At 56.3% G+C, this 14,757-nt stretch overlaps 2 protein-coding genes across 2 annotated transcripts; both read right to left on the bottom strand.

The window, feature by feature from the left end:
- Window positions 1-9,880: 9,880 nt before the first annotated feature.
- A1Q1_02827 (uncharacterized protein) lies at window positions 9,881-11,623 on the bottom strand (the record flags this gene model as incomplete). Its single annotated transcript, XM_014324056.1, has 4 exons — window positions 9,881-10,113; window positions 10,172-10,366; window positions 11,024-11,181; window positions 11,343-11,623. The coding sequence occupies 4 exons, from the start codon at window positions 11,621-11,623 to the stop codon at window positions 9,881-9,883; spliced, it is 867 nt and encodes a 288-aa protein (XP_014179531.1).
- Window positions 11,624-12,795: 1,172 nt separating this feature from the next.
- On the bottom strand, window positions 12,796-14,200 carry A1Q1_02828 (peptidase; the record flags this gene model as incomplete). Its single annotated transcript, XM_014324057.1, has 6 exons — window positions 12,796-13,022; window positions 13,062-13,160; window positions 13,202-13,741; window positions 13,808-13,860; window positions 13,901-13,960; window positions 14,016-14,200. The coding sequence occupies 6 exons, from the start codon at window positions 14,198-14,200 to the stop codon at window positions 12,796-12,798; spliced, it is 1,164 nt and encodes a 387-aa protein (XP_014179532.1).
- Window positions 14,201-14,757: the final 557 nt, after the last annotated feature.

Consider the following 14,757-nt stretch of genomic DNA (forward strand, 5'->3'; position numbering starts at 1 on the left):
CTGAGCTAGATATTTGATCAGGCCAGGGGCCTTAAATGACGACGCCCGGTGCCTCTGCCCCTCCCCTTGTACGGCTTGACAGCCAAGCAATCGCACAGGGAGCGAGCCCAACACACCCAGGCCGACAAACGCAGACAAGGCCCGTTCGAGTTCTGGTGCCTGCCTCCCACTCGTCTCCTCACTGACCCACCTCCACTATGCAGTCCTGCCTGGTCCTGGCTGAACCTGGATGAACTCCCTGGTCCTGAGCACCCTGCCAGTGTCCTGGGGGCGTCCTGCAGATATGGTCCTGGCTCAGGACCCTCGGCAGGTCCCCCTGCTGGAGCTGTGACCTCGCGAGTCTGGGGTTCGCCCACCTTGGTCTTGGGAGGTTCGATCAGGAACGGGCCGCGAGCTTGAATGTCAAGGTGAATGGGGAACCCTGACAGTTTAGCTCAGCTGGACGTTCCTTATCATTAGAAGCTCTCAGGACGCAAATTTCAGAAGTTTCTGACACTAGGAGATACCCCCACCAAACGGCGCTTGAAACGCTGGTGCCAGTTGAAACGCTTTAACAAGCAATAATCCGAGCTGGACGCAAACTTTCAGCCGCGGATGAACCTCGATCAGAACATGGGCCTCTTCGGACCGGAAGTCTGAGGAAGTTGACACAATCATGAAGCAGGCAGCCCTGACACAAGATGTCAGAGAAGACTCTATCACAGGAGGGGTCGACTTGTGAAACGGCAACTCTCCGCACATTGACAGTCCGAGTTAAGGGGCGTTCTCGATGCGCTGTGCTGACAACGAGTCGTCGCGCATGACTGTGTGCTACACGCGCCTCCGACGCGCATGATGGCAAACGTAATGGCCAATCGCCAAGAGCCGGTAGCTATGCACTTCTAGATACCTGAAAGCTATGCAGTGGGTGAAAGGTATTCCAGCTAATCAACGCAGCTCTTGCTCGGCCAGGTCCCGTCAGAACGGCCAGTTCGGCGCAAAGTTTCTTTGCAATCTTCAGTGTTCCACATGTGTGTCGAGCGGGCACTGCACTCAGTAATAGCCCAGAGGAATTGCTACTGCAGTCGTATAACTCGCCCTTTGACCCACCTTGTGCGGTTAGCGAGCAAACCCCTCGGCATTTGCATTTCAGGCGTCATTCGCAGCAGTGTTGGTAGCGAGGCGGTTACTACCCCATTTATCCGAGTGGCCGAGTGGGTTAGGGAAGTACCTTCGGAACTAAGTGCGAGAGGATCTCTGGAATCTTGTCAGGCTGCATGCCGAGGTCAACGAGGACACGTAACCGCGTCGTTCGTGAAGGTGTTACAGTCGGATTACGGGCCTGCTCGAAAGACAGGCCATTTGATGCGACCTGACGGCACAGTGGGGTTTAGATTAAGGGCCCTGTGGACTGGGTTCGAATTCCAACAGTGACTAAGGAGCGAGGTGCTGCTCTTGATGGGTTCCAACAAAGCCCTCCCCCTCCCCTCCCCCAACCCACACGCCGCGGAGCTTGGCTGGATCTCGGAGATGAAAGCCCAATGAGAGCTCCATCGCCATCTCAGCGGGGATAACGAGGTCGGAGGTACAGTCGGCACGGATTTAGCAGCATGTCGTAAAGCCCGCCGCTGCGAGGAACGAGTTACGAAAGTCAACTTCGTCGTCCCACTAATTCAACCGTCGCGTAGTCGGTGAAAGTGCAGCGAGCTTCTGAAGCACCTCATGTGGTCTTCCGGACACTGTCTGACTGCGAGAAGCATGCTCCTGACGATATCTGATAGGCACTGCCACGGGGGAAAAGAGAAAGAGGGGAGGGGGGTCCCAGGAGCACATCTTCTTTGCTTGTACCTCCACTGCGCTCGGATGCGAATGTTACCTTCTCTTCTCTTGAGCCTTGTCAGAACCTCAAACATCGAAGAATGAACTACCCCAAGCAGAACGACGAACAACTGGTTTGCGATTTCTGAGCAACCCAGCGATCCAAATCCTCCGCAGCGTGCAGGTGGGAGGCCACAGTTTCAGGAGCCACAGGAAACCCAACTTTGCTGGAGCGCATACCCCACTATCAGCACATAACCCAAGAACGCGGCGTGCGTAACGAAAGTGGCTCTTTGACACTAGACCGAACCAAAGTTGGCTCCAAGCGGCTGCGGTGACAGACGAGACTGACGCCATACATGTTCTGGCAATGGGCCCACTCGTGACTGCGTGATGACGCTTGGCACCGAAGCTCCAGCAAAGTCACCACGGATGCAACCCACAGAGGACGACGCATGTGGACTTCAGGTAACTGCGATTTTGGGGTGTTCATTCGCCTTGCCTCGCGTGCATCGATGAGTAATGGCCGAGTACTGGCTAGCATCACCGAGAGGCACACACTGTGCCTGACTTGCTGGCAAGTCCGGCCACCACGAGTGCTTTCGGTGAGCCAGTGGGTTGTGATGACCGCGCTAAGCGGACAGGCGGCTTGCATGACCTTCTCGTTCGCGCCCCTCAGTTTTCGGACCGGTACCATGCGGTTTCATACGTGACAGCATATACGTACCTCCCCATCTTGACAGTCCAGAGACAGGTATGACAGAGGTCCCGAAGGGAACTCGGAAAGAACCCCTGCGTAGCCCTGAACCGACGCCACTTCCCATACTCCTGCTCTCTGGGCCGAAGAGAGTTCGTTCAAACGCTTCGGGCCCAGAACCAGTGAAGTCGTTGGACGGGCTGGTACGAGGGCCACTAGCTTCTCCCTCCAACCTTCGTGTGAGCGCGTGGGTCCCGACACCGCCGGTGGTGCTCGGAGAGCGTCAGAAACATGGCTCAGTGTGTCGGAATCGGTGGCCACGCGGGTAGAGCAGCGCAGAACACTGTTACACAGTTAACAGTATCTCTCCGTACGGCGAGGCGTATGTTTGGGCCTGGTAGGTTCAATTGGCTATCTGGATTGCACACTGACTTGATGACCTCGAACACGACATGTCTGCTGTGCTGGTCGTCACCTGATGGCTAACAGATATGAGGCACATCCGAAGGCGTAAGGGCACTCTGACACAAGGTTGAGGCTCTCGACTGTAACTTTTCTTAGGAGGAACACTGTTGTCCTATTAAAAGCACCTCTTTCATACTGCTCCACCAGCATCAGCGTGACTTCCCAGTGTCCCAGCCTCCAGGTTTTACGCAAGCCGACAAGCCACTCACGCGGACACGAAAGTGTTCTGAGCGGATGGCCGTGCAGATCACTCGTGGCGTAATTGATTGTTTCACCGAGACGGGCTGCGTACAACGCTCCTTCCAGGATGGTTTAAGACATTGGAGCGACACCCTTGTCGACAATTCATTCAACGGGGTTGTGTGTATCCCTGTCTCCCTGTTTTGTGGTCTGAATGGTGCTAACGCCAGTGTCGAGAGGTCTCAGCGTACGCTTTCTTTGCGCTAATTAACAGTATGTCTCACTTCACTCCTGGACATCGGGGGTTACCAGCTTTAGGGTGCGTCTGACGACAACTCGGACGCGCTTCTTGCGGACCAAAGTCGCCGGAACTGAGTCCTTGCCCGTCACTCCGGTTCCGTTCAATCCAGCCTCGTTGGTGGAGCTGGCGTCACAAAAGTGGCTCAAGCAAGGAGTGGATCGAAACACGTGGAATCGGCCCCATAGTCGGGTGTCCGACACATTGAGCGAATGCTTTAGGCGGATTCGGAGTCATACTGTAGAGACGGCGGTGCAGTTGGCGTGATCTTGCGGTCATCTCTCCCAGGAGCGTCGGCAGCCGCACAGGGTAGCTGTGACACATCAATCTGACGGCGTAATGGTGTAATGGCATGGACTATGCGTCGTCGACCAGTACAGTATGCCTGCAGAAGGGGATAGGGCGACTGCCAGCGTGCACAGCTTTCGCTTGCGGGAATCTCACCAACATCGTAGGATACAGAAACAGGCGTCTAGAGTATTCCGGAACGGGATACATCGGCGGCTTTACCGCAACTCACGCGCCGCACGACGAGCACTCGACGACCTCTCGGAGCAATGGTTATGGTGCTCGTTTCGAGCAAGGGACGAGCTTGCGGCAGCTGACGGCATTGTAGATCTCACGTTCCCAGTGGCGCGAGCCCGCAATTCACAACTAGGACCTCTAGGTGAGGTGGTGGCGCCAGTGGGACGTAAGATATGAGCAGATGCTCCGGCCCGATTTTCGAGATACCCTTCGGCGGGGCACCGGAAAACAACTCGTTCATATCAACTTCCCGCAAGCAAAGCTGGGCTCACGTCCACCTTCGCGGGTCTTTCTATCTATAGGAGGAAGATGAGCGCTTGCCAGCAGTACAGAAGACCAGTCTGCTACTGAGAATTGAAGGGTAGCTCGATACGGGCATTCCCAGGAGAAGGCCTGAAAGACGGCGGGTTACTTCTCTGAACCATTGTGTGCCCCCTGTGCTGCTTAGAGAGATTCACCGTAGGCTATTGCCGGCTGTGACCCCTGCCCCCTGCCATCCCCTCAACATTCGGACCACCTCTGCGTAGCAGAGAGACAGCTTTGAAGCACCTGAAATTCGAAAGCTCTCCTGACTTTGTGCGTCAGGCAACGAAGGAGAATTCGATGAACATGTCCAGCGACGGGCATTCACACTCGATCTCGACTACCTTACCAGAGTTGAGCGCTAACAGCACCCCGAGTCTCCTGTCCAAGCGCCGGCAGAAGCAAAATCGACAGGGTGGTCGAGTCGTTGCGGACTTCGCGATATTCTCAAGAGCTTATGGGCTCTGCGGTCTGAAGGGCCAAGCAGGCGTAAATCAGCGGGGCAATTGGGCGCTGGATTCTGCGAGATCTTGTGAGTGCGCAGCCTCTGAGCCTGAGATGCTCTAAATGGGTTGGCAGGTGTCTAACTTGAGCGAGATGCGTGCAACGACGGAGCACAGAAACTCCTCCAAGAAGTTTCGCAATATTTGAGGCCGGCTTCGCACCCAGGGTAGTCCTGCTCACCGAGCGCTGCGACGCGCTGTGATTCCCGACAGGTCGAAGCTTTCTAAGGCTCGGGCCTCAACAGCGGGATGGCTTGGCTCTCTCCTCTCAGACACAACGGTAACGCTCAAGTGCCCCGCTGAGCGAGGTACGGCGCAGTGCCCAGGTTGAGGGGCTCCCGCGCCCAAGCGCCGCCTGCAACACTTTCTACCGTTGCGCATTCGCTGAAGCCAGGCCCGCAAAGGTCCGCAAAGTCCGTGCAGCGGCGTTCCTCTCCGCAAGTTTGGCTCAAGTCTGACCGTGAACATGAATTACGAGCGCCCTTTTGGTCGCCAGTAATTCACAACAAGGTTTCCAAGCGTGTGGGCAGGTGAGCGCGATGATAGTCCGTAATTAAGGTTGATAAGTTTAAAGAGGGCCCGCCGACCGAGCCCCGCTCAGCAGAGACTACTGACCGGAGACCATTGATCTCCTGAAGGAGGCTACGCAGACCGTGCACGCAAGGGCCAAGCGCTCCACCACCTAGGCCTACCCGATGATCAGCCTTTCTGCAGACCACGACAATGTGACCACTGATCCTTGTCCAGGTCGTGCGTGACCTTTACATAATGAGAAAGTCCAGAAATCTTCCCTCGTCACATATCTTGCTACTCTCGGAGGCACTCGCTGAAGCATGATAGGAAGTGCGGCTTTGGTTGTGCCTTAGTGTCGTACAGTGTCGCACGCCAGCTGCGAATACCGCCTCCTCCAGACGTACGTACTCACTCCGATACCGCTCAAGCCCGTTTCGTTCTGCAGAGCCTTGTGGTTAAGCTCAAACGATGTTCGGTAATGGAGCTAACACTGGTGACTGCGCCAACATGAGGTATTGTAAACCGTCTTACATGACCGCCGTGAGGGATACGAGTCGGAAACATCCAACTCTCCAATGATTGTGAATCAATCTTTACACGAAGTCGCACTGCTCGTGGGCTACTTTAAACGACTTAGGCAGAGATTATCGAGGTACAGACAATTGAACCTAACTGAGAGGGTGCGTATGTGCGTGGTGATACGCGGCTGCTGTTCTGTCGAGTTTAGATAAGGGCTTGAGCGGCCGCTGCTATTATGGAGAGCGCCGGTGCATGGGTTGCTGTTTACCCTGTATATCAGCAGAGGAAAGGACGAGTCCGTTCATTGGGGCTGAAACTCGAGCTTAACCTCTCGGCTCGTTCGCACCTAGGCCACGACGACGACAGCCAAAGGGTCAGCTGCTCGATACTGGAATGCCTGGAATCGGTACACGATCCCAGGGAAGACACCGGGCATGGGGCGGTGGTGGGCGGCGTTGGAGGGCCCATATCAGTCTGGCTTACTACTAGCCCAAACTTGACTTGAGATGAGCAGGGGAGAGAGGGGGTGGGGGTTATTGCACGAAAGGAATTGCATGTGACCAGCGATCTGGAGTAAGCTCACTCTTACGTTGCCAGAGCAGGGAGTGCTGACTGCTCCAGGTTTCTCAACGACCCCGAGCGGAACCATGTCTGATCTGGGGGGGAGAGGTCCAGCTGGTGAGTACGTACGTATCACGGACGGCATCACAGGGGAAGAGGAAGGCTAGGGAAGGCTGATCAGACGAAAGGAGAACCGAGGGCACGTCCAGCAGATTATGACTCCCACAAACCTTCCCTCCGTGGCGGCTACCCACCCCCGACGTCGGGCTTCCTGAGCTATCGGCTGGGTCCTGGCTGGGACCTGACTAATGCTCCTGGCTCCAAAACAAAGGATCCCATATAACACGTACCCCGTGTTAGACTTGCAGCCGAGACCGACCGAAACTAACTGAGTCAGTGATGTAACCAACCTTCGTAGATCGAATGCTGGAGCGCCCGGACTCTCGCAGCGCAGAGGTGGCCTGCACCTACCATCATACGAGGTGCGTAAGCGAGCAACGCCCTCAGATCCAGGCTCTGGGAGAGCGGCATAGAGCCAGAGCTTGAGTTTGGCAGCACGGAGTAAGACAGTCAGCGTGTTGTGCTTACGAGACAACGTACGCCGTTACAACCTACGCGAGCCATCTGGGCCTCTGCGGACATCTAATGCTGCAACTATATCCATAAACGTACAAACCTACGGACCTGTGAGGCCCTCGTTAAGTTTGTGGAGAACTCAGTGATCCACACGGCGATACAGCTTTGGGGCGATGAAGTGTTGAAACGCACCGGACTATAAGCAAAGTCCATCGAGATCTCAACAGACAGTAGGCTTTGCACTGCACCCTGGAAAGTGTCCGTCCCTCTGCTCTGGCTCTGGTTTGCGTTTGCGCTTGATGTCAAGGTTGTACCACTGAATGCTCGCACACACATTGCGGCGTAGCAGCAATACTCCGGTGGCCATTGCAGATCTTGGACCTGACTTCGCCTCTGAACGCATGCGCGTCCTGTCCGCACACTGGTACCTGGGCTGCGGTGTGGGCCCTTCGTCACCTTCGAGGCCATTACGAGTGTCTTACGCGATTGTGTTCCACATCGCAGGTCCAGACAATCAGGATCCTTGCCTCTCTGCAACCCAGGTTTATGGCACTTACCGCAAGCTGATTGGAGACCCTAGGCACCATCTGGGCACAATCTGTCGAGGATCAGCCGGCCCTCGGGCCGCGGTCGAGGGCCGTGATCCGAAGCGGGCGGGCCGTACGCACCGTTGGCGGCCCAGGTTGAAAGTGGGCAAACCCACAGGGAACTAACTACCTGTAGGGAGAGCCGAAAGGTACCAAGTTTTGAGTGACACACACGGGACCGTCGTTTCGGTGTGTTCGCCCAATGCGCCGAAAGGCACCATCGAGCCCAAGCGCACCCTCACTGATGTCTCCGCTCAAAGCATAGACTCACTACTCACTGCAACACTGCAAGCGACAGGGAACTTGGCGCACATAAGCCTTGCAGTATTGCGGGGCGGCTGCGTTACGTTGGTCGGAATCGTGAAAGGGATGAATGAGGGACCATGTGCCACTTGCGAGCCAATCGCCTGGCGGATCGGTGTCATTGCAGTCTCGGTCACTTACAGGTATGCTGGGAACCCGTGACCGGATCCAGCAATACGCGCAGAGCGTGCCCCAGCTTGATGCGCGGAGAGTATCAACGGTGACCTGGCCGGCCTGGCTTAAGCTCAAGAGTCACCGTCACGATCGGATCTAGAGCAAAAGTGGTAATCGGATGCGACATCATCGAGGATCGTAGATCATTCCGCCGGAAAACCACATGACTCGGACGTGCTCCACCCAGCGGCCTAGATGTGTGACAACGCAGGGGTAAACGACATCTGCCTCGTCTAGCTATGCCAGAAATGGCCGGAAGCAGTGGTCCTGCCCTCATCCCGGCATTGACACTATTCAGATTAAGCTCCACACCAGGACTCGCCCAGGATATGCCCAAGGATGCCAGGGTGTGCAGCAAAGCCACACTAACCTTAATGGCGAGGGTGGCCTTGTTACCATCGAAATCCGAGGCAGGTGGTCAAACAACGGGAGCCCTCATACCGTAAGCCATTGAGCCATTTCTAGGATCCGATGTAGCAAGCTAAATGGCCAGTTAGAGTAGGTCCAGCTGCCAGCCGCCGTTAGAAGCAGCCTCGTAAACGTACGGTACAATTGTGCTGGTTCATGCAAAGGAAATAATGTGACAAAAGGTCGTACAGGATCTCTCATGAGGTTGGAATTCTACCTTCCTCATTTCATGGCCGCGCCCCAACACCTCGGCCGCTGAGACAGACTGGAACTCGCTCGCCTATAGGCTGCGCGCTCTCATCTACGTCTTGAAGATGATAATGAGCAAAAGGAGGATGAAGATTAGGGCTACGATCGTAATCGTGCTCCCTGTTCGTCAGCGAGGCTGATATCTTCCGACATGAGGCAAGTAGGGCGGGACAGAAGGGCTTGCGTCTTCAGAGCTCGAACGAGGATAGGCGAGTATCTGCGGCGGCCAGCTCACGCAGAGCCAACGTCGGGTAACTGGCCCACGATCCGCTCCGCTTCCGACACTTCAACAAGTATCACGGACGCTCCGCTCACAGCAGGCCGAAGCGGTCGCGAGCACTAACTTCGCCATCCTCCCCGGACGTTCAAAAAATTAAGTGCTAGAGCTGCCACCTTAGCCGCTCGCCGGGCGAGTGCAGTGGGGAGACAGTGTGGTTACTCGACGCCTTCCCGAGCACGATGTCATCGTTCGACACCCAGCAGTTACTCAGATTTCCGATGGGACTCGCGACGAAAAGGAAGGGATTACTGAGATCCCCGAGGTAAATATGTCCTTCTGAAGGCAATCGCAACGAGTGCGTTTCCAATCAGCAGCGGGAATTCCAGCAAATGACTGAAAGAGTCTGAGAATCACCGCCCGAGTAATGGCCATGATCCCGGAAACAACGGCAGCCGAACAAGATGACGCTCACCCCACCACTACGCACGTCACATATGGTGACGGATTGCTCATTGGCCGACGGTCCCTCTCCAGCTAATGTGATGAGCAAGACTGAGGCTGGAGCTGTCTCGGAGAAGTAGTAAAGAAAGATGGCAATGAAAGCGAAATAGAACGGTAATGAGGGCGGGGACGGCCCTGCTGAACGCAACATGTGACGTTGCAGATAATCGAGAGACAATGAAGGCGAGTTCCTGCCCTTTTCGCCGCTCGCATTGACGATAAGAGCACAAGAAGGGCCGTGCCAAAGTGATGAGAACCGCTCAAGGAGAGGAGATCACTGAGAACAGGAAGGATCAGGGGGATGCTGGGGCGCCCGCCCTTCCAGGCGTGCTTGGGAAGAAGAAACGATTTCGTTAGAGCGACCAATCCCAGGCGCGCCCTATTGAGCTCATCTGGGCCCCCAGCAGGATGTTATGGCACCACTCGTTGCCTAAAGAACAAAACCGGGGTTTGGGAGACGCGACACCACTGCCAGCGACGATAGCGCGGGTGGCAAGTCGCTCAGCAGACTTTTGTCGCAGCGCGCGCTTCAGCGCTCGCCTCGCCCTCCATTAACAGCGCGGAGACAAGGAACAAGATGACGAGCAGGTACAGATGCCCAGTCCCGAAAGAGCCTGACCGCTCTGCCCACCACGTAAAAATCATGGCAGCTGACCGCCGACGTTCCTCTTTCGAATTTCCCAGGTACACAGGAACGGCTCGCTCGGCGATGGCGAGCAAGGGGGAGGGAACGACTCGCAGCACACGACAGCCCTTCACGACGACGCTACTGCCTCAGTGATTACGACTCACCGTGTTGCTTGGCGTTGTCGGCGACATGGTCCAATCTCCGCCTGGCGCGGTTGAGGCGGTTGGCAGTGTTGTCCATGGCCGCATCTGTGGATTCAAGAAGCTCGGCCTGGACGTCTAGCTCGTCACCGATTTGTAAGGAGAGGTGGTTCTGGCGGTTGATGGAATGCGAGAGCAGGTTGAGTCGCTCGTCTTGGTCTGAGTTGTTAGCTAATCACCTTCGCATCGCCTGGCCAGCTAGAGAACGAGACAAGAGCAAGTGAGGAACCAGCTTCCAGAATCACCGCAGACTTTACGACTTCAGACTCCCCTGCGCCTCGAAGGGCTATGCTCAACACAAGCCGACCATCTCAATCATCTCTTAGCGAGTACTGGGAGCGATCAGAAGGGCTATAAACCCGTGCAACGCAGAGGCAGTATTGGGGCAGATCGAACTCTGCTGGAGCATCGCTGCTCAAACTCCAGATCGGCAGCAGCTCTGCCGTGCGGCAATCGCCCATAAGCAGCTGCTCCCCGAGCAGAGTGACAATGTGATGGGGGAAGGCAGTCTGGGTGGTTGTCCCTGCCCTAGTTCGTCGACTCAGCCACTCCGCCCAGGCACTGTCGATCGCTGTGTCAGATACACCGACGATCTTGCCTCCCAAACAAACAGCAGCAAAATGTCTTCCTCCATCCGATGGAAGGCGAACAGAGAAGATAAACCAGCAAAAGGCAGCTGGCGTCGCTGCATGTTGTCAAGCCGTTGCCACTCCCCAACCTATCCCTCGCTCTCCACATCCATCCGCCGCAGCCTCCGCAGGATCTTCCAACGATAGTCCGTAGCTCGATGACGCAGTTCTCTGCCCAAACACTCACCATCCATCATGTCCTGTTGCTGCTGTAGGATCTCGTGATGCGACTGCTCCGGCTCGCCCTCATCGTCAGACGGGTCGTCCCTGAACGGCTTGATAGGCTTCGAAGTCGGCGACGGCGAGCGCGAATTGCCATACTGCGGCGAAGCGACAGGCGGGGGACTGGGCTCACTGTTGTCAGCTTTTCTAGGAATACTGGAGCTTGAGGAGGAGGGTTGATGTCTTCCCTTGTCCTTCCTCCAGTCCCTTCTCCGTTCCCAGCGAGCACGGGTGGGGGCGGAGTGGGGAAAGCCACTACGCCGTGGCCGTCAGTCCAAACTCACCGCCTCCGTTCTCGCCTGAGGTCCTTGGCGCGTTCCCTCCCCTCATCGTCGGCAGCGAGCATGTCGATGATGCGATCGTACCGCGTCTCGAGCTCGCGCAGCTCGTCTCCGTCCTCGGACTCGGGCACCTTGTCCAGGTCCCCCTTCACGTTCCTCAGCGTGCGCATCAAGCTGTGCGTGCTCGACGCGGACGGTGTCATTCCCAGCGAAATTACACGGGAACGCTCCAGAAGCGCACTCTGCGCCGAGGTCAGGCGTGCGCTAATCGAGGTCAAGCTCATGGTCGAGATTCGACGATGCGGGTCACTGTCTGAGTCGGTAGAGCTGATCGAGCGCGTCAGGCTGTGGGAATTCTCACAAACGACGGTCGGGCGGTGAGATCCTCAAGAAGAATTGGCGATGGAGATGCGCTTAGCGTTGGAAAGTTTGCTGGGCGGTTGGAGAATAAAACTGGATCTGAAGCTCAGAACAAGTCACAAGCGCGCCGTGAACCGAAGTAGTGGAGGAGACCGGGCAGTGACGACAGCGAAGCCGGCTTATTTGGTCCCGCCACTCAACGCGGCAATCGACCTCCACGCTGTGCCGCCCTCATGTCAACGATCCGGCGCGTCACTTCCTCCAACATATACAACGACATCGAGGTAAGTGACTTCCGCACATTTGCAATGCAGGGCTCCGGCAACGGTGTGACCCACTGTTGCATGGCGTACTGAAGCATCCCGTGCGGCTGTTTTGAAGATGTATTGATTAGCTAACCTCAGATGATCTCGGACGGAGCCCTCACCGACCTCTCGAACGGCCTCGGCGTCGCCGCCATGGTCCTCATCGTCGCGTACCACTTCATCGCTGTCAACGCGGACCGCGCTCGCAGCTGAGTGCATCCCAGCTGGCCTCCCACAGTGAGCTGAGCACTTGTCACATGTAGCTGACTATCAGCGAGCCATCACCAACCGCCGGTGTCCGCGGAAGGCACAGTGGCCTCGGACATGCCGAGACGCCTCCGCCCGGTTTGAGAGAGTAGAAAGACAGCATGTCTTTATAGAATAACATGCTGGAGATAACGACTAGAACGGCTTGACCGATGTATCAATGTAGAATGGTACCTCTGCAGCAGCTAGAAGGCGGCCTGCCAGACGCAGCCTGTCCCCCATTTGTAGTGTACTCTATGAGGCTATCAGCGCAGCGCAATGCAGAGCTATTGCTTTGAGGCTGCAGAAATAGATGTGTGAGAGCTGCGCACGCCTGTGGCACTTTGGTGTCTTCTTATATATTCTTCAGATAACATTTAGAAACATATGCTAAAGCAGCACCTCTTCTGGGTAGGCTTGAAACGATTGTGGTTGGGAATAACTATGAACTGTCTAATACTGGCTGGGAGGCCGCTGCAGGGGTATCTCCACGAAGATGCCTTTGACACAAGAGAAAGTCACATCACAAGTCGAGACAAGCGGGCTCAGGCGCCGAGCTCGTAAGCGAAGGCGATGGCGAGCTTGGAGAACTCCTTCATGTGGCTGAACGAGAACTCGGGGTGGTCGATCGTGTCCGACGTCGAGTGGATGTTGTGGTTGGTCAGGTCAAACTCGGACTCAATGGCAAAGGCAGAGGGGTAGCCTGCCTTGGTGAACGAAGCGTGGTCGGAACAGGCGTAGCCACACTTGGTCTCGCGGACGCCGATGTCGACTGCTCATCAGTTACATTGTAGAGCTTTGGTCAACTCACGGTAAGTCTCAGCAGTCTTCCAGACAAACTTGGTAAGAGAGGCAGAGACAAAGTCGTGAACCAGGCCCACGTGCTCCTCAGTGCCAGTCTTGACCCAGGCTGATGTCAGCTACGCGTCTACCACATTTCGCTGTTCTCACCAGTCATGTCCATCTGAAGCATGGCCTTGACCTTGACTCCCTTGTCCTCGTAGGACTTAGCAACAGCCTGCGAGCCCAGAAGACCACCCTCCTCAGCGGAGTACCAGTGGAACTCCACGGGACCGGAAGGAGTGAAGTTGCCGTGGACGAGCGCGCGGAACGCCTCCAGCGATGAAGTCGTCCCAGAACCGTCGTCATCAGCACCTGGTGCAGGGAGGAAGGGCCACATATTAGTTGAATCGAGATGTGAACCGACGACGACGCGAGGAGCATCCTTCTTGCCGGTGTGAGGGAAGCGGACGATGATGGAGTTCTGTCCCCACGGGTGTTCGAACTCGGAAATGTCGATTTCCTTCTCGTCCCTGGCGATCTCCTTAATAGTCGACAGGAGGAACTTCTGCGACTCCTTTCCAGTCTGAGACTTGTAGTAGCGAGTGCGGAAGCTGGTGAACTTGGACAGGAATTGCTTCATGTGGTCCTCGGAAAGGTTCTTGTAGAGAGCCTTGATGTCCTTCTTGTACTTGCCCGGCTTCGGGTACTCTGCCACCGATTAGCGTGCATTCTGCGCAGCCACTTCTGCCACTATTCCTGCAGCTGTATACTCACCGTACTTGTCCTCGTTGAGGAAAGAGGTCAGGCCGAGGGTGGGAGTGTCGGTGCTGGGCTTATCAGTGCCTGAGGCGGTGGTTGACCACTAACATGTCCATGAACTTGCGGCCACGAGCGCGAGCCTCAATCTTCTCGAGCTCGGTGATCCACCTGTTGTGAGTCAGTACTCTACGTGCTGCACGGCAGAGGGACCGTCGATGCGTACTTGGGAGGCTCATCCTCGGAGAACTTGACGAGGCGCAGCTCGTTCAGGTCGATGTTGAGGTCGGACGACACGGCGTTGTTGTTGTTCTCGATGCCGAAAACAGCCTGGGCGTCGCCAGCCGGCGCCTGGGGAGCGGGGATAGCGGCCGCCAACAGGGGGAGTGTAAGGAGTGTGGCGAGGTGCATGGTGGTGGTGATGGGTAGATGTCAAGACCGAACGGTTGTTAAGCTGCGAACCGTTGCCGGACGGTGAGCAAGCGGCAAGGAGGGACGGGGATCTTAGCTCAAGTGACCAGAGGCGGGGCCTAATGGCCTTTTCCGTGGCTGAAATGAGGTCATTAGACATCGTTACCCCCACCCATAACCAATCGTATCACCCTGGCTAAGGACGCCCACCAGACCCTGTCGCCCTGCGCGGAATGTGCCTGGCACAGTAGGGAGTCACCAAGTCACCCCGCGTCGTGTGTGTGCTCATGTGCTTAGCTGAGAGCGCGAGCGTGCTCTCTATTCTGGCCGTGATTTTGCATCTACGTTGAAGCGATACCGGCCGCTGACAGCATCTTGTCACGTCCCATGTCACCGACTTGGAACGATCTCTTGCCACCAGAGTCAACGAACGAAGCCGGCGCGGAGCTTCCCGGTGGGACTCATTTCATTCTGGAAATAGATCGAAACGCAAGCAGGGTCACCCATCGTCACCGCCGGCACCGCCCTTGTTTAAGCCAGTCCGGACCAGAGCAACA

Source organism: Trichosporon asahii, assembly GCF_000293215.1.
Source record: "Trichosporon asahii var. asahii CBS 2479 unplaced genomic scaffold scaffold00051, whole genome shotgun sequence".
NCBI lineage: Eukaryota > Fungi > Basidiomycota > Tremellomycetes > Trichosporonales > Trichosporonaceae > Trichosporon > Trichosporon asahii.